This window comes from Trichomonascus vanleenenianus, assembly GCF_965637985.1.
Source record: "Trichomonascus vanleenenianus strain CLIB 3782 genome assembly, contig: TRVA0_005S, whole genome shotgun sequence".
Taxonomy (NCBI): domain Eukaryota; kingdom Fungi; phylum Ascomycota; class Dipodascomycetes; order Dipodascales; family Trichomonascaceae; genus Blastobotrys; species Blastobotrys vanleenenianus.
In genome coordinates, this window is record NW_027481882.1 from 258,308 (window position 1) to 283,207 (window position 24,900).

The window sequence follows — 24,900 nt, forward strand, 5'->3', positions numbered from 1 at the left end:
GCCTACATATGTAACATGCATTAAGCTGAAAGGTTCAGTTCACATCCGCGGGTATAGGAGGAAGTAATTTAGAAAATTAGTATTTACAAAAAAAAAATCTATCGCATTTTCTGGTACCATTCATCCTCCTTGAATCTCTCGTTGACAACTTTGAGAACATCAGCCGAGTAGGCTGATTCGAGAGACTCCTTATTCTTGAAAATGTGAGTCTCGTGATATGCCTGCTGGTCTTTGGTCATTGGCAGGATGTTACCAATCCTTAGTGGCATGTTGGGGTCCCAGTAACTGAGAACAAGACGGTTGCCCTCGCCGGAGATTGGCGATTTGCCTCGGAAGACTTCTTCAATAATGTATCCTGCATCGTTAGTGGTGATAGGCACTTTTCGGGACTCTGGCCAGTCCATTCGAGCGGCCTGGCCGACGAGGCTCTGTAGCGCGCTCTCGTAGAGCTTGCTTCGCGACTTTCCCGCAAGAGAATAGCCACCCTGGAGGATATCAAACACTGGGTTGTACTCTCCAAGTTCATTAATAAGATGCGTAGCAACAGTCAAGCCAAAGATAGCCGGAAGCGGGCCAAGCACAGGTAGGATTCGCACTCGGAAATCTTGCAAAATGGACAACTCCTCCACCTGGCCCTTTTCAAATTCGCTGTGGTCAAGGTCCAACAACTTGGCCTTGTCCTTGCCAGGTTTCTCCGTGGAGAAAACCACAGGGATGCCAGAAGTAATGCCCCTCAACTTCAGTCTTCGTCTAACAGACCGCGAAAGTGGGTCTTCAATGGACATGGAGATATCAGCGATCTGAACTCTTGTTGGATCAGCCTTGCATCCAGCACCCATAGCTGATATAACTGGCAGCTTGTTGACGTAGCAGTACTCGAGCAAGTCGATCTTCGTGTCAATATTGTCAATGGCATCAACAATGTACGTTGGGTTTCCTTCGAGCAACTCTGCGGATGTCTCCTTATGCCACAGAGCAATAACTGGCTCGATCTCAACAAATGGAGCCACCTTCCTGAGGAAGTTGGCAATGCACTCAACCTTCGGGGTACCCACGTCTGCCGTAGTCGCACAAGCGTGTCTATTTAGCGAGGAAAGCGTAACCTGGTCGAAGTCAATGATTCGAATTTTCTTGACGCCTGATCTCACCAGCATTGTCGCAGCCCAGGAACCCACGCCTCCGGCGCCAACAACAATAATAAAGCTATCTCGGATTTTGCCAAGCCCGTTATCCCCGAGGAAGGCTCTGTTTCGAGCCAGCTGCTCGTCGATAAGCTCCTGGCTGTACTCGACAGGTAGTTGTTGAGCAGCTACTGCAGACGAGGCCTCTCGTTTGAAGCTGGCGACCTGCTTGGCCGTGGTGTACTTGGAATACAATACGGTGGCACCAAGGGTAGCCACCGATGACACAGCTGCCACGGCTGCCACCAGCCCTACTGTGTTCCGATCAACCATCTCTTGCCGTAATTATATTTTTTGATTTGATTTTCGGGTATCGGTATCAATTTTTATCTGCGCCGGAGCACTACGTACTGTATTTCCGTGATAAGACCTGGCATACCGGAGATAAATGGGTATTTCGTTATTCTTTAGCCTTAGGAACATATTAAATGATTTTTTTGGATTGGTTATTGCCTTATGAGACGTTTCAGGATTTTACGAGGTAGGGTCATCAAAATGAGACATAGCCGCACGAGCCGCACTAGTTATTAAATTTGGCAAGTCTCCACTGATACGAGTATTCAAGCAATGCAGCAAGCGCTGTAGGCAATCGCTTTGTAGTATTAAATATGGAAAATAAATTAAACGTTGAGAAGGACTAAGTATTAGCTTGATGACTCTGGAGAGCTGTATGAAGATTCTGAGGACACAGAGTTCTTTTTCTTTCGGTTCTTGATGTCCTGGAAGTCCGCAGATTTGCGTTTAGGCCCGTGGTTGTGGTTCACGATGTGCGTGTTGAGGTGATTCAGTGAGCCGTATCCCTTTTGGCATCCGTTATATCCGCAGACATAGATGCGGTCAATCTGTTCTGGCCGTCTGCGCTTTCGCTTAATGGGCTCGGGAGCTCTGTCGGAGAAATAGGCTGCGCGGTCAATTCTGCGCAATTTACTCCCATCTGAATAGAAGAGCGAGGGGATGCTTGGATCGTAGGGTCCATGGGAATAGCTGACAGAATGCGAGTACGCACCGGCCGCATCGTAAGCATGCAAAGCCCCTTGCCCTGGCTGGTAGGTATAACCCGAGGGCATGCCGGCAGAGTAAGCACAGCAATTATTATATAGCGTGCTCGAAGGTGGAATGAAGTCCTGCTGGCGTGCCAGGGAGTCGGGCAGGACTACTGGGGGTAGGTGCCAGGAGGCAGCATCTGGAGGCGGTTCAGCATAGCATTCAGAATAATAGAATGCTGAAGGGAACATTGGCATTGGCGGGCTAAGTCGACTAGGTGCGTTGCGGTCTGGCATATTATTGATATATCGAGGAACTATATCTGGGGTACTGAATCAAAGACCAATTGGACACTGGACTTAGAACCACTAGTAAACAAGACCATACTCTTTAAGGGCGTAATATCATATATATATATAGTTCATCTTAGTCTGCTACGGTATTGCTTTTATCTCTTTTTTCTTTTCCTTCTTAAGGACCTGAAATGAGGCACTCTGAAATGAGGACGTCCTGCAGAATATGAGGATGCATTGGCCAATGCATGCAATGTATGCGCAGCCTCTCACGTCACCAGCTTTAAAATTAAATCGGTATCAATGTATGGTGGTTTCCGTTTATTCCACTGGCTCGACTTCACTGGTACAGCACCTTTCATGCGTCTGTAGCGTCAAAAATATGAAATCCTTCTTTTCTCAATTCACACATCATAATATCCTAATTGATTGGTATACCTGCATATGTATGCTCAGAAATAATTAATAAGTAGTGTAACGTGTTCAACTGGAAATTCAGCAGCAAGAAGTCCTCATATATGCATGCTGCCAAAGCCGAGAGATGAACCCCACAGGGGAACCTCTCAACTAAAAAATGGAATTGACAAGGTCCGATCCTATCGTGGCACCTGCACCAAAGATGGCCGCATTACCGAGTTTGCTGCCAAACTTCCGAAGCTCGCTATGCGGCCGGTTCTCTCCCTGGCCCTGATCCTGCTGGACAACAACCGGCTGTTGCTGCGGCACTGGCTGGGCCATCGGTGGCGGATAATAGTTGACGCTAGGAGGCGGATACGTAGCATATGACTGTGGTGGCGGCTGGCCATAACCCTGCTTCTCGTAGTTAGGCCCAGCCGGGGTCCCTGGAGGTGGGGAGAACGCCGGTGGAGGAGGCGACGTATAGTTCTCCTGTGGCTTGACATAGTTGCTGGGGAAGATACCCTCAGAGCCATTCTGCAAGTCGCGACCCTTCCACCAGTCTGCATTGAGCCTCTCGAGCACCAGGTACCGCGCACCTCTGTAAAGCGCCAGGTCAGTCGGGTCCCGCGGTTGATAGTCGTATACGGCCTCTACAATCTCTTGGTTGGGCTGTTGTGGAGCCGGACGAGCAGCCTGGGGCACCGGCGTAGGGGGCTCGGACTTCAAAGATGAGGTAGACCCTGGGATGGACCCGGCAGCCGTCGTCCGCGAGCCTACCGAGTCTACTGGTGGAGCGTTGGCTTCATATTTAACAGGCAAGGCGTGGGAGAACTCGTTGAAGAAGCTTTCTGTGATAACGCCAGAGTCTCTGAGGAACTCGAGCTCCTAAAAGCATGAGAGTTAGCATCCGGGGATCACATATCCGCCACATCCATACTTACGTTTCTGATCGTAGTCAACGACCGGTTGATAAACGCTGCATTAGACATTACCTATAGATTTTATTCGTAGACTCTGGCCCTCTTTCTCAGATTATCTCTTGTATTTTATACAGTACACTGTACTAATTTCAAAAGAAATATAAAGTAGCTAAAGCTAAGCTTTCCGGTGGGTTCTCTTGCAGCTGGGAACGGAGTGGCTGATGAGCCAGCCCCCAGCGCCATCGGTAGGAAACTTTCAAACCGCCGCGGGGCGTGTGGTACCAGCGGCTGTCTTTCCGATACAACACTGCCCTACCTACTAGGGCCTAGAAGAGCGGGGGAGGGGGGTTTGGAGGGTGGCTAATAGGGTCTGGGACAGCGCCCCAGTAGAAATCCGCTGGCCAATGCTAGAAAAAGTAGTTGTGTTTGGAGTACAGTACAAGGGGGACTGGTCCCCTAAACCCTCCCTCGGGCCCTGCTTCGCGGAGGAATCGTACATCGTCGTACTACTAAACATATATACATTGAAATGCTAAACAAGAGCCGCACTTAATGCGGCTGAGACATTAAACATTAAACGTGCAGATCAAGTCCATGGATCAACCACATGCGACTGACATGGTCCGCGGCCTCGGAGATTCGCAGTTCAGTGACGATTTCCTCGAGCTCATTGAGGTTGTCGAGCCATTGTTTGAGCCTCTCACGCGACAAAACACGCCGCCCGAGCTCACGAAGAAGAAGTGTCTCGCATAGCACCATGCCGAGCCCTGTGAGCGACAAACGGTCTCCCTCGCGCTGCTGGCGACCCAGTATCCTCGTAATCTTGGCCAGGCCAGCAGACAGCTTCTCCTTGTCCTGGCGGAGCCCGGCGTAGTACCTCGCATCGCCGCGGAGGACGGGCGCGATGTAGGACCACGCCCAGTAGACGCCGGCAAAGGAGGGAAGCGCTGCGACCGTACCGAACACGAGCTGCTGCGACTTGAGCAGCTTGTCAATGCCGTTCATGGCGACCTCTACGTCGACCTTGGTCTTTTGCACCTGAATAAGAAGTGATCGGATCAAATGGCCGCGTAATAGAGAAGACAGCGGAGCCTGGATCTGCTGCTCGTATGACTGCATGACGGCCGTCATGTCGCCCTTGCTGATGGCGTCGCGCAGCTGCGCCAGGTCCTCCTCGCCCACGGTCTTGTCCGAGTCCCGCACAAAGTCAAACACCATGCGTTCTAAGGACTGCATGTCCGAGTCGAGGCTCTGCTTTGATAGCAGCGCGATCTGCGCCGTCTCGTCGTGGCGAATGGTCTGGTATACCTTGAGGATAGGGTCAAGGATCCAATTGTTATAGAAGTCAACCGCCGTGCCAATGAGGACGTCGTTAATCCAGTGGAGGATAGCCCGCCAGTTGCCCAGGACCTTGAGCCCGACTACGAGACCTCCAAACGCCGCAGGCCAGTATCGCACTACGCGATTCGGTCGACCCAATTGCTTCAGCTGAAGCTCAAAATAGAGCCGGTTGGCCCTGAGCCCGGGGCCCACAGTGTCGAGGATCGCGTCGGCGACAGCCCGCGCAGTCAGTTTGTCGGGGAGCACGGGATGTCCGCTGCCGGGGACCTCGACGGCGGACGCCAGCGTCCGCACGTTGTGGAGCGCAATGGCCTCGATGCCGGCGGCATCGTTGAAATCAGTGGGCTGGACGCGGTCGAAGCCTTGAACGAGGCCGCCAATGTGTTTGGCGTTGTACTTGAGCGTATCATTTAGACCCTTTTGCCGCTGGAGCAGGCTCTGGCGCGTCTGGCGCACGGGGGTCAGCAACAAGTAGAGAACCGTCGATGGCTTGACGAGCTTCCAGCTGCGCAGGACCGTCAGCTGCTGCGATAGTGTCACGCCAATTGAGCTTGGCCGCAGAGCCGGCTGGATGGCCTGGCCGAGCCGTACATGCGCCTCTTTGAAGAGCCGCACGGGGCTGTTCTGCAAGTAGTAGAGCCCGAGCCCCGTGCCGCTGCTCATGACGTCCTGCCAGTACGAGATCTCGCTGTTGATGGGCAGCGCGTGCCCAAGAAGGGCGTTGAGCGTGTGGCAGTACGCGATGGAGCACGCCAGGGCGAGGATCTGCCAGTCGATGAGCCGCGACGTGTGATCCTCCTCGTCGAGGTAGAGCTGGAGCGCCTTGACCAGGGTCTCGAGGGACACCTTGGTCGGGTCTGTCAGCAGGAGCCCCCGGATGGTCGCCAATTGAGCATTTTCGGGCTCCTCCTGCACCGAGATGGCCGTTTCTACGATGACTCGGTTCATAACCCAATCCTCTACGCTATAGATGGAATAATTCTATCTTGAGGGGAGTACTATAGTATAACTTAAGGTTATGCAGTGATCAATTTGGGCCATCGTGGAATGCACAATTTTCTCACCGGCTCCCCCAAATCTGCAATAGGCAACGCGTACTAATGCTCCCCCCTCCTCCCGACGGAGGGTGAGCCGAATTGCTACCACTATGTAACGGTGTTCTACAATTACTGCATTGCTGGGCAATCTGAGCTGAGCAACCGAGAGAGCAGTTTGTGCGTGCAATTGTCGCTCATTACCTCATGGGCCGCATCTCACACTTGTCGGACGAGAGAGAGAGAGAGAGCCATATGACGTACTTTGTCATTGGAGGGGTGGCCTTGTTCGGTTCCATGGCGATGGAATCTGACAGGCGGGTAAATGAGGGAGGGGGCCCTTGTTACGGTTGCTACGAGCCGCCATAACAGGCAATTGTTTACATTTATTAATTTAACGCCTCAGCTTCTACGCTTGACGGGCGTGTCTGCTCTCTCGCGCGCGCCCAGGTACCGCCCGGCATCCCCGGATCCACCTCCGAAAAAGCAATGCCGGTCCGAAGCGCAACCCGAGCATATAATCACCTGAAGGTAGGCAGACAACAAGAGACCGCTATATAGGGTGCCGTTTATATTAACTTATTGTTTCCTTCCTCCACCCATTGCGAAGAAAAGCTCTTCAAAAGCGAGTGAATTGACCCCTCCCCCCTTCGAAAAAAGACTACCCGTAGATAGATAATTTTTAAGTGAGCAAAGATGGTGGCGTTTGTGGATCCCATATTGCGAGGCACCATGCTGGTGTGGTTGACTATCGACCTTGGTCTGATTGGTTCGCTCATTGCGACCCAGAACCACACCAACCCCCAGGTCAACTTTGGTATTTTCGCCTCGGTCTTTGGAGTCGTTTTCGGCTGCTTGTACGGCATTGCCGCCGCATTTGTCGGTGGCATTGCCTTCCCCATTGTCATGACGGTTATCGACTTCTTTGACTTTGTGTTCTTGTTTGCCGCCGCCACTTCGATGGCCGTGTTGTTCCGAGTGCACTCATGTAACAACGAGGCCTACCTGAAGAGCAATGAAGGCGCCCAGGGTTCGACCGCGCGATGCCGAAAAGGACAGGCTGCGATTGCCTTCCTCTACTTTTCCTTCTTTACGACAATTGCCCTGCTCGTGTACTCGGTGATGAACGTGATGCGGAATGGCGTCCTTAACCGCCCGTCCTCAAGGCGACAAACAGCACCGCGAACCGGTGTGCCCACCATGACCCAGGTCTAACCCCCGTTTTCAACTATTTATAAATGCTGTACGACCTACTCTCTCCCACCACGCTTCTACCGCATTGCAACCTCTAATTTTTTTAATTGTGCTGCGTTGGCGATACTCAATTCCATGTAGCTAGTTTGGTATATACCTAATTTGTCAAATTTTTCTACGCCTTGCAAGAGTGGTAGTAAAACTGTACTTTCATGTGTTTGTGGTGTGACATATGCACAGCTATCGTTCATGTCGTACATTGTCGTACATGGCACTGCATGACGTGCGGCTCTACGCGGCTGAAACAAATGTGCGGCGCTTAGATTTCTGATCTTTGCTAACCGGTAGGATATTGGTCGATTCTGACATTTGGTAAAGACTCTGCTCCGCGGAAGGAGTTGTAGAGATCAATGACCCTCCCCCTCCCCCCCCCCCCCATAGAGTGGAGCTACGAAGACAGGACGGCTAGCCCCCCTCCCCCCCAATCAATTGAAGCAATGGAGCGTTCACGGGGACCCCAGATAAGATATTGGCAACCCTTAATGGGGCATTATTCATGCCCTCAAAAGCTGAGAGGGCTATGGGGCAATCAACTACATACCCCGAGCTGTTTCCCGAGGCCTTAAATAGTAAAGTCCCCCTCAATACCAAGGAAGGGCTTTGCGCGGTTGCTAAGGTTCATGAATGTCCGCAATCACTTACGGCCCACAAAGGAGAAGGTGTTCCCCCGGCCTATCCGCAAGTTATTGTTGAGGAAATGCCTTTATTTTGAAAATCTATAATATTATATTAGAACTCTCATGTATTTCTATTAGTAAGCCCTTGGCGACGGACTTCAGTCAAGATCATTACTGTATTAGAATTTTTGGTGCATCATTAGTAGTATTGGTAGTGCAAAGATGGGTATAATTAGACAGCAGCGGCCAGCGCGAGACACCAGCCCCTGCTCATGCCTCCGTCAATTTGGCCATAGTTAAACTTGCTCTGCATCAGCCAGTTAACGGCATTCTGCGGGCTGAACAACGCCTGGTCCACCTCTAATACGCCCTTCCACCCAGTGGTAAGCGGTCCAACTACCGAGGCAAGCTTAGCGTTCCACTCCTGCTGGCAAAACGAACTTGGACGAATGTAGTTCGAAATCGGCGTGAAGGGGATCATATGGATTCCATGGATATACTCCGGATTGGACCCAAAGTACGTCGAATAGACGACCTTGTTCTCAAACAGAATACCACTCACTTTGTTCCCGATAATCTGTGACGGCATGACTGTGTTGCCATTGCTGAACAGCATGTAGGTGTTCATGCTCCGCCGCATGATGGCAAGCATGAGATCGCCGCGGCTCTGCATGGCTCCATCGCCAATAAGCCGGCCCCATAGCTTCATGCCGTATGCAAAGTTGTAATCCTCGCTAGAGCTCTCCTCGTCCTTGCCGTCGTCACTGAGGAGCAGCCCCTTGGCCCACGACTTGCCCGAGAACCAGTCAAAGTGGCGGAACACGGGGAAGTACGTGTCCTGCGACGAGGGATTAGCCACGTCTCGGATCAGCGCGTTGACAAACGGCTTGACCGATGCGACAAACGTGCCGTCTCCTATCTCATTATCAAGCGCGCCAATGACCGCCGCGGCGTGCACATAGTAGCCGTAATGGAAGTGGTGGTCGTTGTAATACGTGTTGCCGAAGTCAACACCGTTGTCTCCGTTTAGCCCGGCAGAGCTGACGATGCCGCGCCAAGTCGTATCGTAGGCAAGCGGGATCTGCTGCTTGTTGTTTGCGAAGACCTTGAACTGGGCGATGAGTTGCGAGAGCCCCTGCTTAGCGGTTGCCGGGTCCTGTGCCAACTGCGACGCAGTGAAGGCGAGCAGAGCAAACTTGCTAAATGCCTTGCCAGAGAAGTACGTTGAATCCACATTAATCTGGGCACTCATGTCTTGGCTGAGCAGCTCGTATTTGGTTGTGCTTTTCAGCTCCGATAGGACACTTGCACTGTACTTAACGCTGCTCAGGTCATTGTTGGCTGCGAGTCCCTTGGGCTCACCCCACGGCATGAATCCAATGTTCTGCGGGAGAGCGCTTTCCACCATTGTCAGACTGTTGGCCAGTACGGCAGTCATATCGCCAAACACAGTGGAGGTGAGGGTCAGCCCTGTCTGGACTTCCGACTTGGTGCTGCTAGAGAACGAGGCGGTATGGTGAGGCAGAGCAAACAACAATGTCCTACCGCTGTTACTCGTGCCACTGGTAGCATAGTTAAGCGTATACGAACCACTGGATCCGCCTCCGCTGATTTGAGCCGTGACACTAGCCCCGGTGATGTAGCGTCCTGCTGCAGCGTCGTACACCTGGCTCGCCCTGGCGCTGTTGTTCTCACCAAAGCTAGCAATCTGGACTATAAGTCCCGAAGCCTTCTTATTAGCTGTGATAACTCCACCACTCAGAGATAACTGCGGAGGTGCTACCCCAGAGACAGTTGACGACAGGTAAACAACCCAAGTGATTCCGTCTTTCAAAACAACTTCGTACTTGAGCATCCCCTTTCTCGGCGAGGTAACCGCCTTAATGCTGCTGAATCCAATCGTTGAGCTCAGTTTCGGCGTAAGGCCGCTGTAGATGCCGGTGACAAACCCCATCCCGAGAGCCATTGGAACTGTGATGCTGCCAGAACCGACGGTAAGCTGAGCTGTCGCAGAGAGAACGCCCAAGTTCACGACATTCAACTTAAAGTTGCCGTTCTTGATCTCACTGGCACCCAATTCCACGGAGGCTAGGCCCGTAGGATTGGCCATATACTGAGCAGAGGACTGCCCTTTGACGTATCCATAAAACCGCTGGTCCTTGCGCACCTGGGCCACAGCCATGCCGGCGGTAGTCTTCCATAGCTCGTACGGATGAACCCACGCAGGCAAGGTTTGGTCGCCCATCAGCATGTTGGCATAGAATTTGTTCGTCTGAATGGGGCCATTACCGTACGAGACTGCAGGCTTCAACGGGTGCTGGCGCCGGGGTAGGAGAGTATTGGGCTCTTTCGTGTCCACGGCAGTAAACGGATTGCCATTGAACGTTATGGCATGGGGGAGGCCATTCGTCGTTCGACTCCTGAGATCAGGATTCTCCAGCCGCACATTGTGTGTGTGCCGCACGAACTTTGTCTCAGGAGTTGGAACACTCAGCACGGCTGACACGAAGGCAATTAGCCAAAAAATGTCAATGAATTTCATGCTCTTTATGTGTGGTGAGAAATTCTAATGGTCTTTTTTTTTTCTTCGCTCATCATTTTATACAATTCGCGTTGGCTGCCTCACCCTCACAGGCCTATGCATGTCAACCGTTTGATCAATCGTTTTATTCCATGTCTCAGCTTCCTCCCGCGTGCGGCTCATCAATTTATGCATGCCGGTGACGCGTGAGGAAACCCCCTGAGAACCCTCCGGGGCGCCCCTTCAGTGAGAGAGCCTCCCCCTTCCTAAGCAACAGAGTGTGGAAATCCCCCTTTCCTAAGCAACAGAGTGAGAAGTTCCCCCCTTCCTAAGCAACAGAGCGGGGGAAGCCCCTGAGCAACAGAGCTCAATCGTGATCAGTGTTGGCAGAGAATACGTTATCATCTTCTTGCATGCTGGCCTATGTAGAATGGTGGCTTTTGTATCCGCAGGCCATTTTATGCCATCCGCATGGGCTAGGCCTTAGCTTCACGGGCCGATGCATGTCAGCCGTTTGACCAATCGCTTCTCCAAGTTTCGTCTTCCACCCACGCACCGTTCATCAGTCTATGCACGCCGTCAACGCCTGAGAGAACCCCATATGCAACATAGTGGGCGAACCCCCCTAGGCAACATAGTGAGGGGACCCCCGTAAGCAGCAGGGTGAGGGAACCCCGTAATCAACAACAGGGCGAGTGAACTTCCGTAAGCAACAAGGTGAGGGAACCCCTAAGCAACAGAACAGCTAGATCACGGCTATGATACGGCCGACACGTAGTCAATTGGCACGAGAACCTCAACGAATTTTGTGATCTGTGAGGGATTGCAATGGCCGTTTTTTTTCGCCGATCATTATATGCAATCAGCACGGGCTAGGCCTCATTTTCACGGGCCGATGCATGTCGATTGTTTGACCAATGGGTTCACCAAGGTGTGTTTTCCACCGGCGTGCGGCTTGCGATTCGATGCATGCAACGTCTGAGGAAACTCGGGGCTAAGCAGCAGTTCTAGATCGAGGGGAACCCCCTAAGCAATATAGTGAAGGAACCTCCCCCCCCTGAGTGTGGTACACGAACGCCCTTAGGTGGTACACGAACGCTGTCTCAGGGGGGGGGGGGGCGCGCCAGACGACCGACACATTTTTTCTGTATTGTTTCAATTTGACCAAATGCCCAAAAGCACTTGGCACGACAATATCAATGACTTTCATGACCGCTGTGGTGAGGGATTGTACCCTGGTAATGTCTTTTTTTCCGCTGATGTTACACATTTATACAATCCGCATGGGATGCATCACCTTCGCGGGATGATGCATGTCGTCCGTTTGGCCATTTTTTCCCATGTTTCACCTGCCACCGACGTGCGGCTCGCCAATCGATTCATGCCGACAGCGCCTGTGGGAGCCTCTTAAGCCATTGAGCTCAAGTTGGATCTGTGTTTGAAGGACATATGTTGCCACTTATTCCTCAACGTTAACCTATTTAAAACGTGAATTGGAGCATCCCCCGGATAGCCATGATGGGGAGTCCTCGGCCAGATATTACAAATATTATCATCCCGTAGAACAAAACTAAATGAAAGGATTAACTAAGATTTCATCTTGGTTAGTAGTCGCTTGAGGAACCCGGGTCGCTTGCCCTTCTTGTCGTGATGGTGGATCTGGTCCCTCAGAGATTGGTTCGGTACCTCTATTCGGCGACCCGATGAGGGAGATCGCTTCACGTTGTCAGTGTCGGTAGCCGGCTTGGGTTGGTGGTCGTAATCAGTCACTGGTCGCGACTCGTCGTCAGCGGCGATGGCGTCCCGCAGCTCGTCTACCGTCATAGTAGTAGCCTGAGAGGCCTTGTTGGAAAGGTCTTTCTGTGTAGCGTCGGGTCTCAACTGAGCTGTTTCATCATCGACGCTTATAGCCGTCAGATCGCTCGACTTGTTGGTTAATTCCGGTCCCTGTTGGCCCGGGATCGTGGCAGTGAAGGCTCTAGACGCCCCCGACATAGCGGCGCCGGACTGACCAACGCTCTGGGGCTCCTCGAGCTGGCCCTCTTTTCTGGCGGCGGCCTGTGACGCTTTGATTGGGGACTCCGTCGTTTCACTCTTGGTTATGGGCTTAACCTGGTCAGGTTTTACCTGGTCAACCGCATTCTTTACCTTTTCTTCGGCAGTCTTAACAACATTGGCAATGCTCTCTTTGACGCCAGATCTCTGTGCGGGCGGCTCAGTAGTCTTGGATGTAGGACCATTCTTTACCTTATCCGCAGCAGTCCTAACGGCGTGGGCAATTTCATCCTTGGCGCTGGAGGTCTGTACGGTCGGCAGTTTCTCACTGGTCGTTGGCTTAGCAGCATTATTCGCAGCAGTGGCCGCAGCAGTTGCAGCCGTAATGGCTCCACCGAGACCAAGTCCAACTCCAACGGGACCAGTGGTAGTAGGCACCACCTCCGTCGGCTCTGGAGGAACATGCTTACCATTCACTTCGTCTCTTTCCGTGGGCTGCTCCTGGAACTGCTCACCATTCAAAGCCTGGCCAGGAACAGAGACTTCCTTCTTATTCTTTACGGCCGATTTGGTCTCAGAAGGCCGGGGTATGCTGGAAAACTCATATGCTCCGTATTTAGGAGACTCTGGTACCCTAGTAGACTCATCGACAACTTTTTCAGGAGGATATGCCTCGACGCTGACGCCCTTAGCGGCGGGCTGCAGAGCTTCCTCTACCTTGACAGGCTTTGAAGGGAGCTCACTAACTTCCCTCGTAGACGGCTGCGTCTCATTAATCCCCTGAGTAGGCAACTGAGACTCGTCCTTGTGGAACAGCTGAGCTTCGTTAATTGCCCTGGAAGGCAATTGAGTAGCCTCCGTGGATATTTGAGTTCCATAGTTACCGAATCTACCCGTTTTGACCGGCTGATACTTGTTGCCAGACTCAATTGGTTGGTCGTTAAATGGCTTAGCCAATTGATCAGAATCATAGTTCTCCTCCGCAGACTCTCTAGCGGACTCGTATCGCTCATCCGAATCCTCCCTCTCCTCAGTGGGATACGTCTGCTGCTTGGGTGGTTGGGTTGGTTCGCCAGTACGATATTTCTGCTGTTCAGGGAGCTGGGTCGGATCGATGATCCGGGTACTCTCGACCGACTCCTCCTCAGCGAAGCTCGGCGCCACATCCGTGACACCAAATTGAGATGCCACAAACTTATCACCAAACTGAGCCGCCTCATACTTACTACTTACGCCAGGTGTCTCGTGGGGGCACACTCCTTCTTGTTGTTCTTGTTCTTCTTCTTCGTTTTCTTCTGGTTTCTTGGAACGGAAGTTGAGAGGAGCCACTTCCTCAAACCGAGCTTCCACAGCGCTGCCATCTCCAATGTAGTCATCGTCTTCCTGGACCAATTGCTGCGTCGCTGACCTCACCTGCTCGTTGGTGAGAGAGGATCGAAGCCCAGACTGTTCGTAAGGCTTCTTTTCTTCCGCCTCGCAAAATGGAGCGGGGGACTCGGCGGAATCACCTAGCGGCGTCTGCGATCCCTCTGAAATGTGGCTGAGTGACCGCTCTTCATGGGAAAAAAGGTGTCGATGGTGCATTGCCGGCTCAAACCCATAGCTGCTCTTGAAAGGCGTTTTGTTTTCGTCCGACAAGCGTCGGCACTCCTCGCCGCACACCAGTCCTCGTTCTTCTTCCTGCACCTCAGCCTCAGCCTCGTCCTCGTCAGATCCTACCGCCGAGGAGTCCCTGAGCTCTTCTTCCTCTTCCTCCTCCTCCAGGTCCGCCTCCAGGTCCTCGACAGCGGGGAACATGCTGGAGTGGTAGCTGTGGCTGCGCGTCTTTTGGAAAACGTGCGCAATGTCCTTATCAACGTCGAGGATGACGTTGTCGTGGCACTCGAACAGGTGGTTCACAATGCCGCTGCCAGCCTCCGTCGTAGTCGGCAGGCCCTCGCGAAGCACCCACTGTCCATCGACAATGAACTTGTACATCCACCGGTTACTGTCAAAGTCAATCTCCCGCTTGTACAGTGTGCCAATGCCGGTGTATTCCATGTCCAGCCCCTTCCAGCCACTGAAGTCGCCGGCTATCTGAACGGAATCATGCATACGTCCATCGTCGTACTCCAGCTCCGTCTTCATCTTTGATTCTGAAGCAGGTTATATCGGTATCTATGTTTACTCAATGGGATCCACCCCTACTTTTCTGCCCCCAGAAACTTTATTCAACTAAAGGAACAAAATGTTAATACTACAGGCCCTGTGATATAGGCACGCTTTGAGGAGAAAATGGATAAGAGATTTATGGGCAAAGGGAAACCTTTTGGGGGGGAAGAGCACGATTTTTTGCAGCGTGCTATAGAGCCTTTCCAGTGGTTCCTGACTAAGGCCCCAGTTGCAACTGCATCCTGGGCCCATGCGGTAAATCGTACCGTCCGGCTACGTACGCAGCCTTGCTTTGGGGGAGGGGTGGCGTTTTCCGGGGGGCGCGGGCGGGCTCCGGCCACCCACTAACACCCTTGGCTGAGGCCATCGCCTGGTTGCACCTAGTAGAAACTGGCAAGAGTCCCACTCTCGTTGCCTCATTTGGCGTCGTTTGATTGCGAACAAACGACCGAGACAAAAGGCTTTTGTCTTGTCTCGCATAGGGGCTGCATAAGATGCACCGCACAGCCGTTCGTCTCGTCACCGGCGATTAGGTCTGCACCCCTCTGTATTTCGTTGGGCGGTATTCTGGTAATGCTACAAACGATAATATTGCTAATACCACGTGTTTGTAAAGAGAGTATGAAGAAGGGGGAGCAGTAGGCGGTACTCCATTGGTGGGGTTGTAGAGGCATATGTTGAATGGTGGAGATGGTGGAGCCACAACTAATTGCGGTGAACCCGCTGGATGACTTTGATTCACACCGGAGATGGATTCGAAGACACGCTTCACTACCCCAGATATCGTATAATACACTGCTACATATAGGGAGCTAATGTATGGTTATGGGGAGCGACATGTATTATAAACATTAACTAGCCCATGCAAGCCAAGCTATGAAAATGGCGCTCCCACAGCTCGCTCCTGGAGAGCAATAATTTAAGCGTAAAGTAAAAGGCGCCAAACAGCGCGAAAGGTTCTGCCAACATCATACTGGGCAAAATGCATCACACACTGCATTATCAAGTTATCAGTCAAGCTAGAATTATAATCTATTATCGGTAACAGGACCAATTCAGTAGCCAGCTACGGATACGCTTAAATAACGTCGACTTCCAAGGATGAAGAGCGTGTAACGTTCAGCTCCTATAAAAGTGTATGGGGAACTACCGCACTGAGGTAAGTCCGTGCCATGTTATGTGTAAAAAACAGACTCGTAGCCATCCACCAATAGAGAAGAATGGCTACGGCCATCAACGCTCTGAGTCTTGCGGCACTTCTATAATGATTTGCATTAACCACATGAATGCAATTTACTGGTATGTCAACATTCTGTTCCTGTACGGCCAATGATACGATGGTTGGTGATGAAACATCGTCTCTGCAGATAAGGTACATTACGGCACGTACTACATTAGCTATACAGGATACTGCGGTATCTGCAATTAGTACTGTACCATTAAAAGTCATTATAGTAGAAGGGATTGAGCTGGCAATTCTACGCTAACTCATATACCACAGCAAGTTGAGCAATCCTTCGGAGAGGCCACATGTCTTGAAGCTCTCTACCCTGAATTCAAATTTATTTTTTTGACAGCTTCAAGTACAGCCGGAAGGGTTAACGTTAATGAAATTCGTAGAGCGATAACCACGATGGGCCATGGTTCATCACCTCGGAAATGAGTTGATTCAGGCGGGATGTCGTGAATATGCGTTCTAATTATTAATTATTAACGGTTAATGAGGTACGTGGAGTATGCTCTATGAGGTACACACTGGTGTATGAAGTATGCAATGAAGTGCAAAGCAGTCTGTGGAATAAGAAGCAAAAAATAAAAGTCTATGCCTTCTTCCATAGCTCGCCTTCGGCGATAATTATCTTAGCGGAGACAAACAGAACGGTGGCCACCAAGAGGGCGCATCCACTGAACATTTGTGCCCCGAGATAACTTCCTCCTAGGCTGTTGATAAGCGCACCAGCAATTGGGGGCCCGGAAAGATAACCGAACGATGAGATGAAGAATGCCATGGAAATTCGAGTCCCCGTCAATGAAATGTCGCGAGTGATGCTAGTAACACATGCTGGGGGCAAGGAGCCATAGCAACCTGAAAAGAAACCAAAAAGGATGGCAAACGCAAGCACCCCAGCCTGGCTCTGGATCCGACACCAGCAAAACGCCAGGACGATAACGGCAGCACCACACACAACCATCATGTTGACAGGGCCGATTTTGTCGGCAATCTTATTAGGAATGACTCGTCCAAATAAAGTCGCCGCCCCGAGAATGGTGAGCATATACTCGCCGATTTTCGAGTCAAGCCCGACTGCTTTGGCGTAGGACTGGATGTAGATCATGGGAATATAAAGTCCCATAAATCCAAAAAACGTCGCGAAGCTAATGAGCAAAAATGCCGGCTCCTTCAGCGAAGCTACGTCAATCATTGCGCCTTTCTTGCGCGGCGGCACCCTCGACCTGAACAGCATTGCCGGAGGCAGCAGCATGGCCAGAGCCATAAAGCCAATGACGCGGACGGTCCATGGGAACCCGATCTTATCAATGAGATTTTCAAACACAATGGGGAATATGATGGTGCCCATTGACGCTCCACAGGCGATGATCCCGAGAGCGAACGACCGGCGCTTGGAGAAATACGGCGCTACAACGGTGAGGGTGCTACCTACAATACAGCTACCTCCTAGTCCGGTGCAGATGCCCTGGGCAAGGAAGATCTGGTACCATTGTGTGCTTAGACTAGTCATCATCAAGCCAAACACCTCGGCGACAACGCCAGTCCACATAACTGGACGCAGGTATCCTCCGTCTAGTAACCTGCCCGTAAAGATCGTCCCGCCGAGGATGATCAAGCCTTGAGTTGAACCAATCCAAGCAACGGTTGACGGGGTCTGGTCCGACAGGAGACCATCCACGTAGTATTTCTGGAACACTCCGAAGGCATTGTTGAGACCAAAGGAGTTCATGTATGCAAAGAAGCCAATAGCTACCTGGAGCCAGGCATACCATCCGCCGTCTGGAGGAGGTTCCAATTCTTTGGCTGCGGAGTCGTCGTCACAATTTTCGCAAAATGCTGCGGCTCCGGCTTGTTTCTCTGGCGACGGGCAGATGCCAATATCGACCTCCTCCTCGTCAATTGAACTACGGTGATGAGAGAGCACCTCACAGGTCATCTCATGATGTAGGGTCGTTGACATGGTAGAAGGGTCTACGCGGCGTACTTGCTCTGCTATTATTCGAACAGCTACACTTGTATACCAGGAATCTATAGAGACTATCGCATGGAAGCGAGGTTCCTTGATATATTTATACGCTACATGACCAAAAAAAATTTCTTTTAAAGACATGCCGCTCTCTCTTTCCACAGAGTAAAGGCCTGTAAGGGGATAACGGCGAACTTTAGTCACAGGAACTTTCATGCATGTCGCATAGCCGCACCTCAACATGACAAAAACAAAACCCGATCGCTTTGTAGATAACCCGGTGCCTATATACACAGCACTCATGGAAAAACAAAACCCAATGGCTCACAGGTCCTTTTGGTGGTAAAGAATAAAACCTCGTTGCTTAGAAATGGTAGCTAAAAACAAAACCCCAAAACACGCCTGGTAGTTGCTTAGATATAGTTCTTCGCATTGCTTTCCAGAATTTCTGAAAGTTTCTTGAAATTTTTTGGGAATTACACGGGTATCTAGAGGAATCTATGGCCAATTTAATACTCTCCATCGGATGGTCCTATGGGAGGCATGGTGGGTTTGTATAGTCTTGAGCTATCAGTTCTTGAGTCTGTACAGTACTAAGGAGTAAAATTTGACGGAGAATGACGGTGGGGAACATCGGTTCACGTATGGTTCTCAAAGAAGGAATCTTACGTGTGGCTGGGCGTGTGCTGTTGTGTTACTACCTCCATGTAAGTTAGTGGTACCGGGTACTACTGCGGATGAGTCTTTTACCGTAGGTGCACTCTAATGATTTACTTGCCGTACACGCAATGTGGATTGGCATCTATAAGCGGACAGTCTAGAGCCTCTCCATCCCGTGGACGCTTAGTAGACGTAACTGCTGTCCCGTTGAGCATTGCCCCTGCTGATACGATACATTTGGAAAAATGCATACCTATTCGTACAGTGTATTGTAATTTATTTTGGTCGAGGCTCTACAAGGAGTCATGCCGTGGGGTGAAACATTTGTCTACGCAGATCAACCGGCTGCAATGCAGGAAAGCGAAGTCCGATGCAGTTAATCTAGCAATACCCCACTTTAGATCATATATCGGAGCTTCTTAGCGGTCAAATTCTTCTTGATGGTAGACAGATCGTCATCTGATAGTCCGCATTTGGTCTTGAAGTAGCCTTCGGCGCCGCCATACTCCGACTTGATGATCTCGATTACGCCGCGCATACTCTCGTACTTGCTGGAGAGCATGTTCGCGAGTCGGGGGTCCTTGGACCCAGCGCTGAGCCGCTCAAGGTCACCCGCAAGTCCCAGGGTCGTCAGTTCGTACTCGCGAGCGACAGTGTCAGCGTCGACTCCCATTAGCAGCAGAATGAGCGCGCATATGACCCCCGTTCGGTCTTTGCCCGCGGTGCAATGGATTACTAACGCGTCGTCGGGGCGATCCCGAATGTGCTCCATGATCTCTGCGAAGCTGCCCTTTTTGGCCCCGTTGTCGAGAATCTCTGTGTAGGCCTTAGCGAACCCTTTGGCGATGTTGCCTCCGCCGGCGTAGGTGATAGCCCGCTTGGCTAGCCCGGCTGGGCTCATATCGTGGTTCCTGAACACGGGGCTCCACCTGGTCTCAATGCCGTCAATACTGACGACGCCAGAAGATGCGCGCTCCTGGATGGACCGCAGGTCAAAGATAGTCGCAATTCCAAGCTCGCACATCGCCTGCTTGCCCTTCGCCGTAACTTCTGCTGGGTTGCCGCATCGGTACACAATGCCAGGCCGCACCAGTGCCCCGGACTTGGTGCTGTAATTGCCGAGATCGCGAAAGTTGTAGACGCCTTCAATGTCGTGCCACCGCGGGAAGCGGCCCGTGTCTACGTTCTGGAGAAAGCGCTCGCGCTCGTTGGCCGGGTCTAACCAGTCGCACACGAGATCGCTGACCTCCTGGTTGTGGTTAACCTTCTCGGTCGTTTCCTCACGGACAACAAATTGGTAAAAGTTGTGGTCAGCGTCTCTGATGAGCCGCGTCGTGTGCCGGTTCCGCGGCTTCGACAGCTTGGACAGGGCCTCATCAAACAAATTGATGTCGGACAGGTTGATAATCCGGTCGTCTGAGCCATACACCGACAGAACGTGGGTCTCGGGCGACAATTGCTCGATGAGCTCCGTGGGCGCATTGCCCACTGAACGACTCTCTCCAATGGGAGAGACGTAGTTGACGTACTTGCCGTGCCGGAAGATCTTGACACGGTACCCGTTTTCAGACGCGCCAGGCTGCACCGAATTGATGCGGTCAAAGAACTCGGGCGACTTGTACCGCCCGGACACGTTGACGAGGTTTGGCACGGGTTTGCTGCGCGCCTGGTACTCGACAGCCCACAGGAACATGGCGACAGAGCCTCGCGAGTGGCCGACAACACCAGCGATCTGGGCCTTCTTTGACTCAAAGTACCTGACGACGCTGTGGAGGTCGACGACGTCATCCTTGATAAGCCGGCCTTGACTTGGGTCGGGCACGTCCGACGAGTCACCACAGCCCCGGAAGTCGAACCGGTAGGTGTATATGCCTTGTCGCACTGGAAGCTGCTGTCCGAGCATCTTTTGGTAGCAGTATCCCCTGTGGCCGCCCATACCATGGGCGATGATGACTACCCTTGATCCAGGGATCAGCTCCTCCCCGGGTCTTGGGCAGGCCAGAGTTCCACTGACGAACCCGCTCCCCGAGGGGATCTTTATTTCAAATTCAGTCAAGGTCATCTATAAATTTTCTATAGTCTATCAATACATGCAGACCCCACAAATATATATACTTCGTCGACATGTCTTCAAAATGCGGAGCCCGCCGTTACCGAGGGTTGTCGGCAATTTCCAGATCCCCGTAGTGCCTGCGCGCGCGGCTCCGAACCTCTTCTAGCCCCTCGATCGGCCATGACTCCAGGTCCAAGGAGTCCGAACTCACCCGGCTAGTTTACCAATACTTGTAGCTCCTCTCTTCGATTGAACTATATCTGTTGAATCATGTCGAATTTACCTTATGGCTCACTAGGGCTATTTATACCGGTAGCTACTACCTAGGAAGCATAGTGTTTTCTTGGCTGACTGTTTAACTATTCGGAGTACATGCGCCTCACTTAACCTGTCTCGTATAATAAACCAGTCCACCCAGAAGTGTAAATAGGCGGTGAATTTCAAAGGCAGGTTGGAGTGTGCGAGGTTGGAGTGCGGTGTGGCGCGTGCGGCTTTTCAACGGGTCTCGCATCTGCCACAAAACACAATCGCTCCCAATGCCTCAACGAACGCACGACATTTTTCGATACAAGGGGATAAGAGAGCCTATAAAAGCGATGCCGCGGCCGACACGAAGTCGAAGAAGACTGGCGGAGGCGAGGGATGTGTCGACGATAGTCGAAGCGAATGAAATGAGCAGTTCGCCGCTGTCGAGCCCTGCATCGGTGGAAATGGGCCGGAGAGCCTTCCCCAGCAGCCCCATCAAGGGGGATGTTGCCGAAGAGGACGACCCGTTTGGGTTCTCTGCTTTCGCCAAACCGCTTGATCCGCCTAGGGGCAAGCCTTCAACATATGCACAGAAGGCGCTGGACGACTTCCCCATCTACCTGGAGGAGGAGCGCCGCGGAGATGAATACTATGTCCAGGACGAAGGGAGATCAGAGGACGCCGATAAGGAGAACGAAAAGTCTGCTGGCCCATCAAGCAGCAGATTTGTGACTCCGCTGACACAATCGCCAACGAGCTCATGCAAATCGCCCCACCGGACGAAGAAACATGAGATGATGTCCCCGGAGGAGCTCGAAGAGCCGCGCAAAAGACAGCCATTGAAGCAATTGACGGGGATGGAGCTTATGGAAAAGATGCCCAGGCACAGTGTTGAGGAGTTAATGGAGGAAGTCGAAGAGGAAGATGAGGCAGAGAGTGATGACGAGGATTCCGATTCGGACTTTGCAAGGCCACAAAAGAGACGGCAGCCATCAAAGAAGCGGCGCAGGCGGGAACAGTCTGTCGGCTCTGTTGGATCAACACCGAGTCCGGTGTCCAAGAAGATAAAGGCAAAGTTTGCCGACGTGGATGAGTACCAGTTGCAGGAGGAGAAGTTCTCCTCGTCACCATATTGATTTTGCTTACGATTCCTATTATTTATTTTATTTATTCCTCCTCCAATTTTGTGTCTATAATCATCTAATGACTAGCTATGCTGTATTTAACCTTCAATTGGGGGTGTTTGCTTCCTAATGGCCGTCAATTAACGGCAATTTATGCCTCATCATGATAAGTTGCAACTTACAGGTATTTATGAATTAAACTCAATCAATTAACAGAACTTGCCCCCGAAACACCATCAACGGGTACTTACCGGTATCTCAAAAAATCTGCCAGAGCACCTAGAGGATATTAAACAACGTTAACAGACCAAGCCAAGTGGAACGATATTCGACACCATTGGTGTTAACAGAACCAAGTAAAGTTGAATGGTGTTCAACATCCTTGGACTTAGCCAAGTCAACTCGAAGGATATGCAACCATCAAAAAAGCCAAGAAAAGTCGAAGGATACTAATTGTGAAACGCTTCTGTATTTTTGTACGATTAACGTAGCGACTCACTAATAAATCATCATTATGCGGATTCAATGCTGTCGTCGGCATCAGGGATGGAGTTCGCGGATTCAACGCTGTCTTCGCCATTAGGGGCGGGGGTGGCGGATTCAACGCTTTCTTCACCATTAGGAGCCGGGTTCGGAGTGCCATTGGCGGTCGGCGTGCTAGTAACCGTATCATCGCCAGACGAGCCTGGGGACTTGGCTGAAGATGATGCTGGCGGCTTGGCGGCGCTCTTCGGCATGGGCCGGTAGTCTTCGTCAGTGACATTGCCATGCTCATCAACGCGCTTGATAATGACCCGTTTGGACCGCCGTCGCTCGCTCTCAACGCTCGTCTCGCCCTCGGTTTCTGCGGAACCATTCTCTTTGGGCGATGACACCACCGACGTTGTCGATGAGCCCCTAGACGAGTAAGTGGGCGATGCACGGGGGAACCCGTTTGGCGTCCATGCAGCGTTCGATGCATACATGTACTGCTCTTGGGCGTGTGCCAGATACTGCATCAGCAGATGAGACCCCGGAGTAGTGTGGGGAGTAATGCCAAAGCCGTTGACAGCCGCCGCAAGCTTGGATGGGTCCATATAGTTTGCGCCGTTTGAGCTGTCTGGTCGTGATGACGCAGACGACGACTCAGTAGGCGACAGCGGGCTCTTGCTCGTCTCCGAGCCACCATTCTCCACCGTGTCATTGTCGTCTTCTTCTTGTTCTTCTTCCTCTTCAGCGTCCTCTGAGCTAGCTTCAGAGTCAGCCTCAGAGCTTCGGGTTTCGTCCTGCTGCTGCCCCATGTACATCTGTTGCATCTGCTGTTGGAGCTGTCGTGGTGGGTTACCGCACCGATCTTTGCCAAAGTTGATCTTAAACTGCCGGTACTCATCCTTTTGCTTAATGCCTTCAATGGCCTTGATGGCGTTAGTAATGTTAGTAAAGTTGACAAAGGCGCACGACTTTTCTGGCAAAAAGTTGATCTGCTCAATGTCGCCATACTCGGCAAAGTCGTGACGCAGCTTGGACTCAGGCCAATTGTCGTCAATGTTGCCAATATACACATTTCGTGACGCGCCCGCGGTCACTGCCAGGGCAATGGCGTTTGGCAGCGGCCCCGAGTGCTTTCCCCAGCCCACCTTTAGCCGCCGGTTGTGAATGCTAATGCCGTGCAGGTTCGCCAGCGCAAAGAACTGGGCAGCCGCTGTCGGGTCAATAAACGTAACAAAGCATATGTGCTTCTCCGCGATGTACTTAACATTGTGGAGCAGTCCGCCACGGACAATGTTGCACAGCTCCTCAATGGTCGTCTCCGGATGAATGTTACCGAGATAGACGGTTCGGTTGCCTACGTTGGCGGCTCCTCCCGCCGCAGTGGCTACGGCCACGGCCGCTGCAGACTGCTGGAAAAGCGCCGACGAAAGCATTTCGCGGTCCGCCGAGGCCAGCAGGTGCTCGTAGCCCGGCGTAATGCCGAGATACTGTGCCGCATTTTGTTGTTGCGTCTTGGAGATGTAGGCGCACCGGTCCTTGCCGTAGAACACCTTGCGGTCCGTCCAGCCCGCCTCGTAGGGCAGCCGCTGGACGCACTTGATGGCCGTCGCAATGTTGAGAAAATGCACAAAGCCAATGTTCTTTTCGCGCACGAGCTTGACCGTGTCAATGGGGCCAAACTTGTCGGCCAGCTCCTCGCGGATCTCGTCCTCAGTGATATCGTCGGGCAGGTTGCCCAGGTACACGTTACGCGAAGCACCATCCTGGGTCACCGCCAGAGACACTGTGGGCGAGAGCGGGGTTGACTTTCCCCATCCAACTTTGATTTCGTGGCCGTTGACCGTCAGGTTCTTGAGAACGGCGTCCGAGTGGAAGTGCGCCGCCGACGCGTGGTCGAGAAAGCTGATGAAAGCGCACGTCTTATCGGGTACGAGCTTTACCGACTCGACAATGCCCGAGCGGACGTGACTGAGGAGCTCTTCAGGGGTAGTATCGGCCGGGACATTACCTAAATAGACCTAAACACAGTGTTAGCAACTACGTCTCAAACAGAATAAATTATTTTTCTTTCTCCAAAGGGAAAAAAAGAGGGGATGGGAGGTTCTTACCGTTCGTGAGCGGTCGTCGAGCTCCATGGGGGGTCCGTAGAAATGTTGAAAGTAGTGCGAAGCAGGGTTTGGCGACTGAGCGCCTGTCGGCGAAAGAACAGGGTCGAACTGGAACGCGGCACTGCCTCCGGGGGTGCCGGGTCCACCGCCGCCAAATGTCGCATACTGTCCCATTGCAGGGGTTCCTGATTGGAATGGTGAGCCCATTAACAGTTGCGATGGTAGCAGAGGGGTGAATTGCATGTCGTATTGCGGCATTGGCGAGTATGGAGTCGTCATTTTATCAACTTTCTCCAACTTTTCAAAGTGAACTGTGCTAATTGCTGGTGCCGACGCGATCTAAACGATGGT

The 24,900-nt window shown here is 52.0% G+C and overlaps 11 protein-coding genes across 11 annotated transcripts; 2 read left to right on the forward strand and 9 right to left on the reverse strand.

Moving 5' to 3' along the window:
• Positions 1-98: 98 nt before the first annotated feature.
• TCD2 (tRNA threonylcarbamoyladenosine dehydratase) lies at positions 99-1,454 on the reverse strand (the record flags this gene model as incomplete). Its single annotated transcript, XM_076682909.1, has 1 exon — positions 99-1,454. The coding sequence occupies one exon, from the start codon at positions 1,452-1,454 to the stop codon at positions 99-101; it is 1,356 nt and encodes a 451-aa protein (XP_076542884.1).
• Positions 1,455-1,825: 371 nt separating this feature from the next.
• Positions 1,826-2,461, reverse strand: TRVA0_005S02520 (uncharacterized protein; the record flags this gene model as incomplete). Its single annotated transcript, XM_076682910.1, has 1 exon — positions 1,826-2,461. One exon carries the CDS (start codon positions 2,459-2,461, stop codon positions 1,826-1,828), a length of 636 nt encoding a protein of 211 aa, XP_076542885.1.
• Positions 2,462-3,025: 564 nt separating this feature from the next.
• Positions 3,026-3,846, reverse strand: PIN3 ([PSI+] inducibility protein 3; the record flags this gene model as incomplete). Its single annotated transcript, XM_076682911.1, has 2 exons — positions 3,026-3,742; positions 3,799-3,846. 2 exons carry the CDS (start codon positions 3,844-3,846, stop codon positions 3,026-3,028), a joined length of 765 nt encoding a protein of 254 aa, XP_076542886.1.
• A 504-nt stretch (positions 3,847-4,350) lies between these two features.
• On the reverse strand, positions 4,351-6,066 carry NCA2 (Nca2p; the record flags this gene model as incomplete). The annotated part of the gene is made up of 1 exon (XM_076682912.1): positions 4,351-6,066. The coding sequence occupies one exon, from the start codon at positions 6,064-6,066 to the stop codon at positions 4,351-4,353; it is 1,716 nt and encodes a 571-aa protein (XP_076542887.1).
• A 782-nt stretch (positions 6,067-6,848) lies between these two features.
• Positions 6,849-7,367, forward strand: NCE102 (Nce102p; the record flags this gene model as incomplete). Its single annotated transcript, XM_076682913.1, has 1 exon — positions 6,849-7,367. The coding sequence occupies one exon, from the start codon at positions 6,849-6,851 to the stop codon at positions 7,365-7,367; it is 519 nt and encodes a 172-aa protein (XP_076542888.1).
• Positions 7,368-8,255: 888 nt separating this feature from the next.
• ACF2 (glucan endo-1,3-beta-D-glucosidase) lies at positions 8,256-10,565 on the reverse strand (the record flags this gene model as incomplete). Its single annotated transcript, XM_076682914.1, has 1 exon — positions 8,256-10,565. One exon carries the CDS (start codon positions 10,563-10,565, stop codon positions 8,256-8,258), a length of 2,310 nt encoding a protein of 769 aa, XP_076542889.1.
• A 1,566-nt stretch (positions 10,566-12,131) lies between these two features.
• On the reverse strand, positions 12,132-14,666 carry TRVA0_005S02630 (glycogen-binding domain-containing protein; the record flags this gene model as incomplete). Its single annotated transcript, XM_076682915.1, has 1 exon — positions 12,132-14,666. One exon carries the CDS (start codon positions 14,664-14,666, stop codon positions 12,132-12,134), a length of 2,535 nt encoding a protein of 844 aa, XP_076542890.1.
• Positions 14,667-16,510: 1,844 nt separating this feature from the next.
• Positions 16,511-17,857, reverse strand: MCH2 (putative transporter Mch2p; the record flags this gene model as incomplete). Its single annotated transcript, XM_076682916.1, has 1 exon — positions 16,511-17,857. One exon carries the CDS (start codon positions 17,855-17,857, stop codon positions 16,511-16,513), a length of 1,347 nt encoding a protein of 448 aa, XP_076542891.1.
• Positions 17,858-18,944: 1,087 nt separating this feature from the next.
• Positions 18,945-20,450, reverse strand: TRVA0_005S02674 (uncharacterized protein; the record flags this gene model as incomplete). Its single annotated transcript, XM_076682917.1, has 1 exon — positions 18,945-20,450. The coding sequence occupies one exon, from the start codon at positions 20,448-20,450 to the stop codon at positions 18,945-18,947; it is 1,506 nt and encodes a 501-aa protein (XP_076542892.1).
• A 746-nt stretch (positions 20,451-21,196) lies between these two features.
• TRVA0_005S02696 (uncharacterized protein) lies at positions 21,197-21,982 on the forward strand (the record flags this gene model as incomplete). The annotated part of the gene is made up of 1 exon (XM_076682918.1): positions 21,197-21,982. One exon carries the CDS (start codon positions 21,197-21,199, stop codon positions 21,980-21,982), a length of 786 nt encoding a protein of 261 aa, XP_076542893.1.
• Positions 21,983-22,482: 500 nt separating this feature from the next.
• TRVA0_005S02718 (uncharacterized protein) lies at positions 22,483-24,807 on the reverse strand (the record flags this gene model as incomplete). The annotated part of the gene is made up of 2 exons (XM_076682919.1): positions 22,483-24,459; positions 24,550-24,807. The coding sequence occupies 2 exons, from the start codon at positions 24,805-24,807 to the stop codon at positions 22,483-22,485; spliced, it is 2,235 nt and encodes a 744-aa protein (XP_076542894.1).
• Positions 24,808-24,900: the final 93 nt, after the last annotated feature.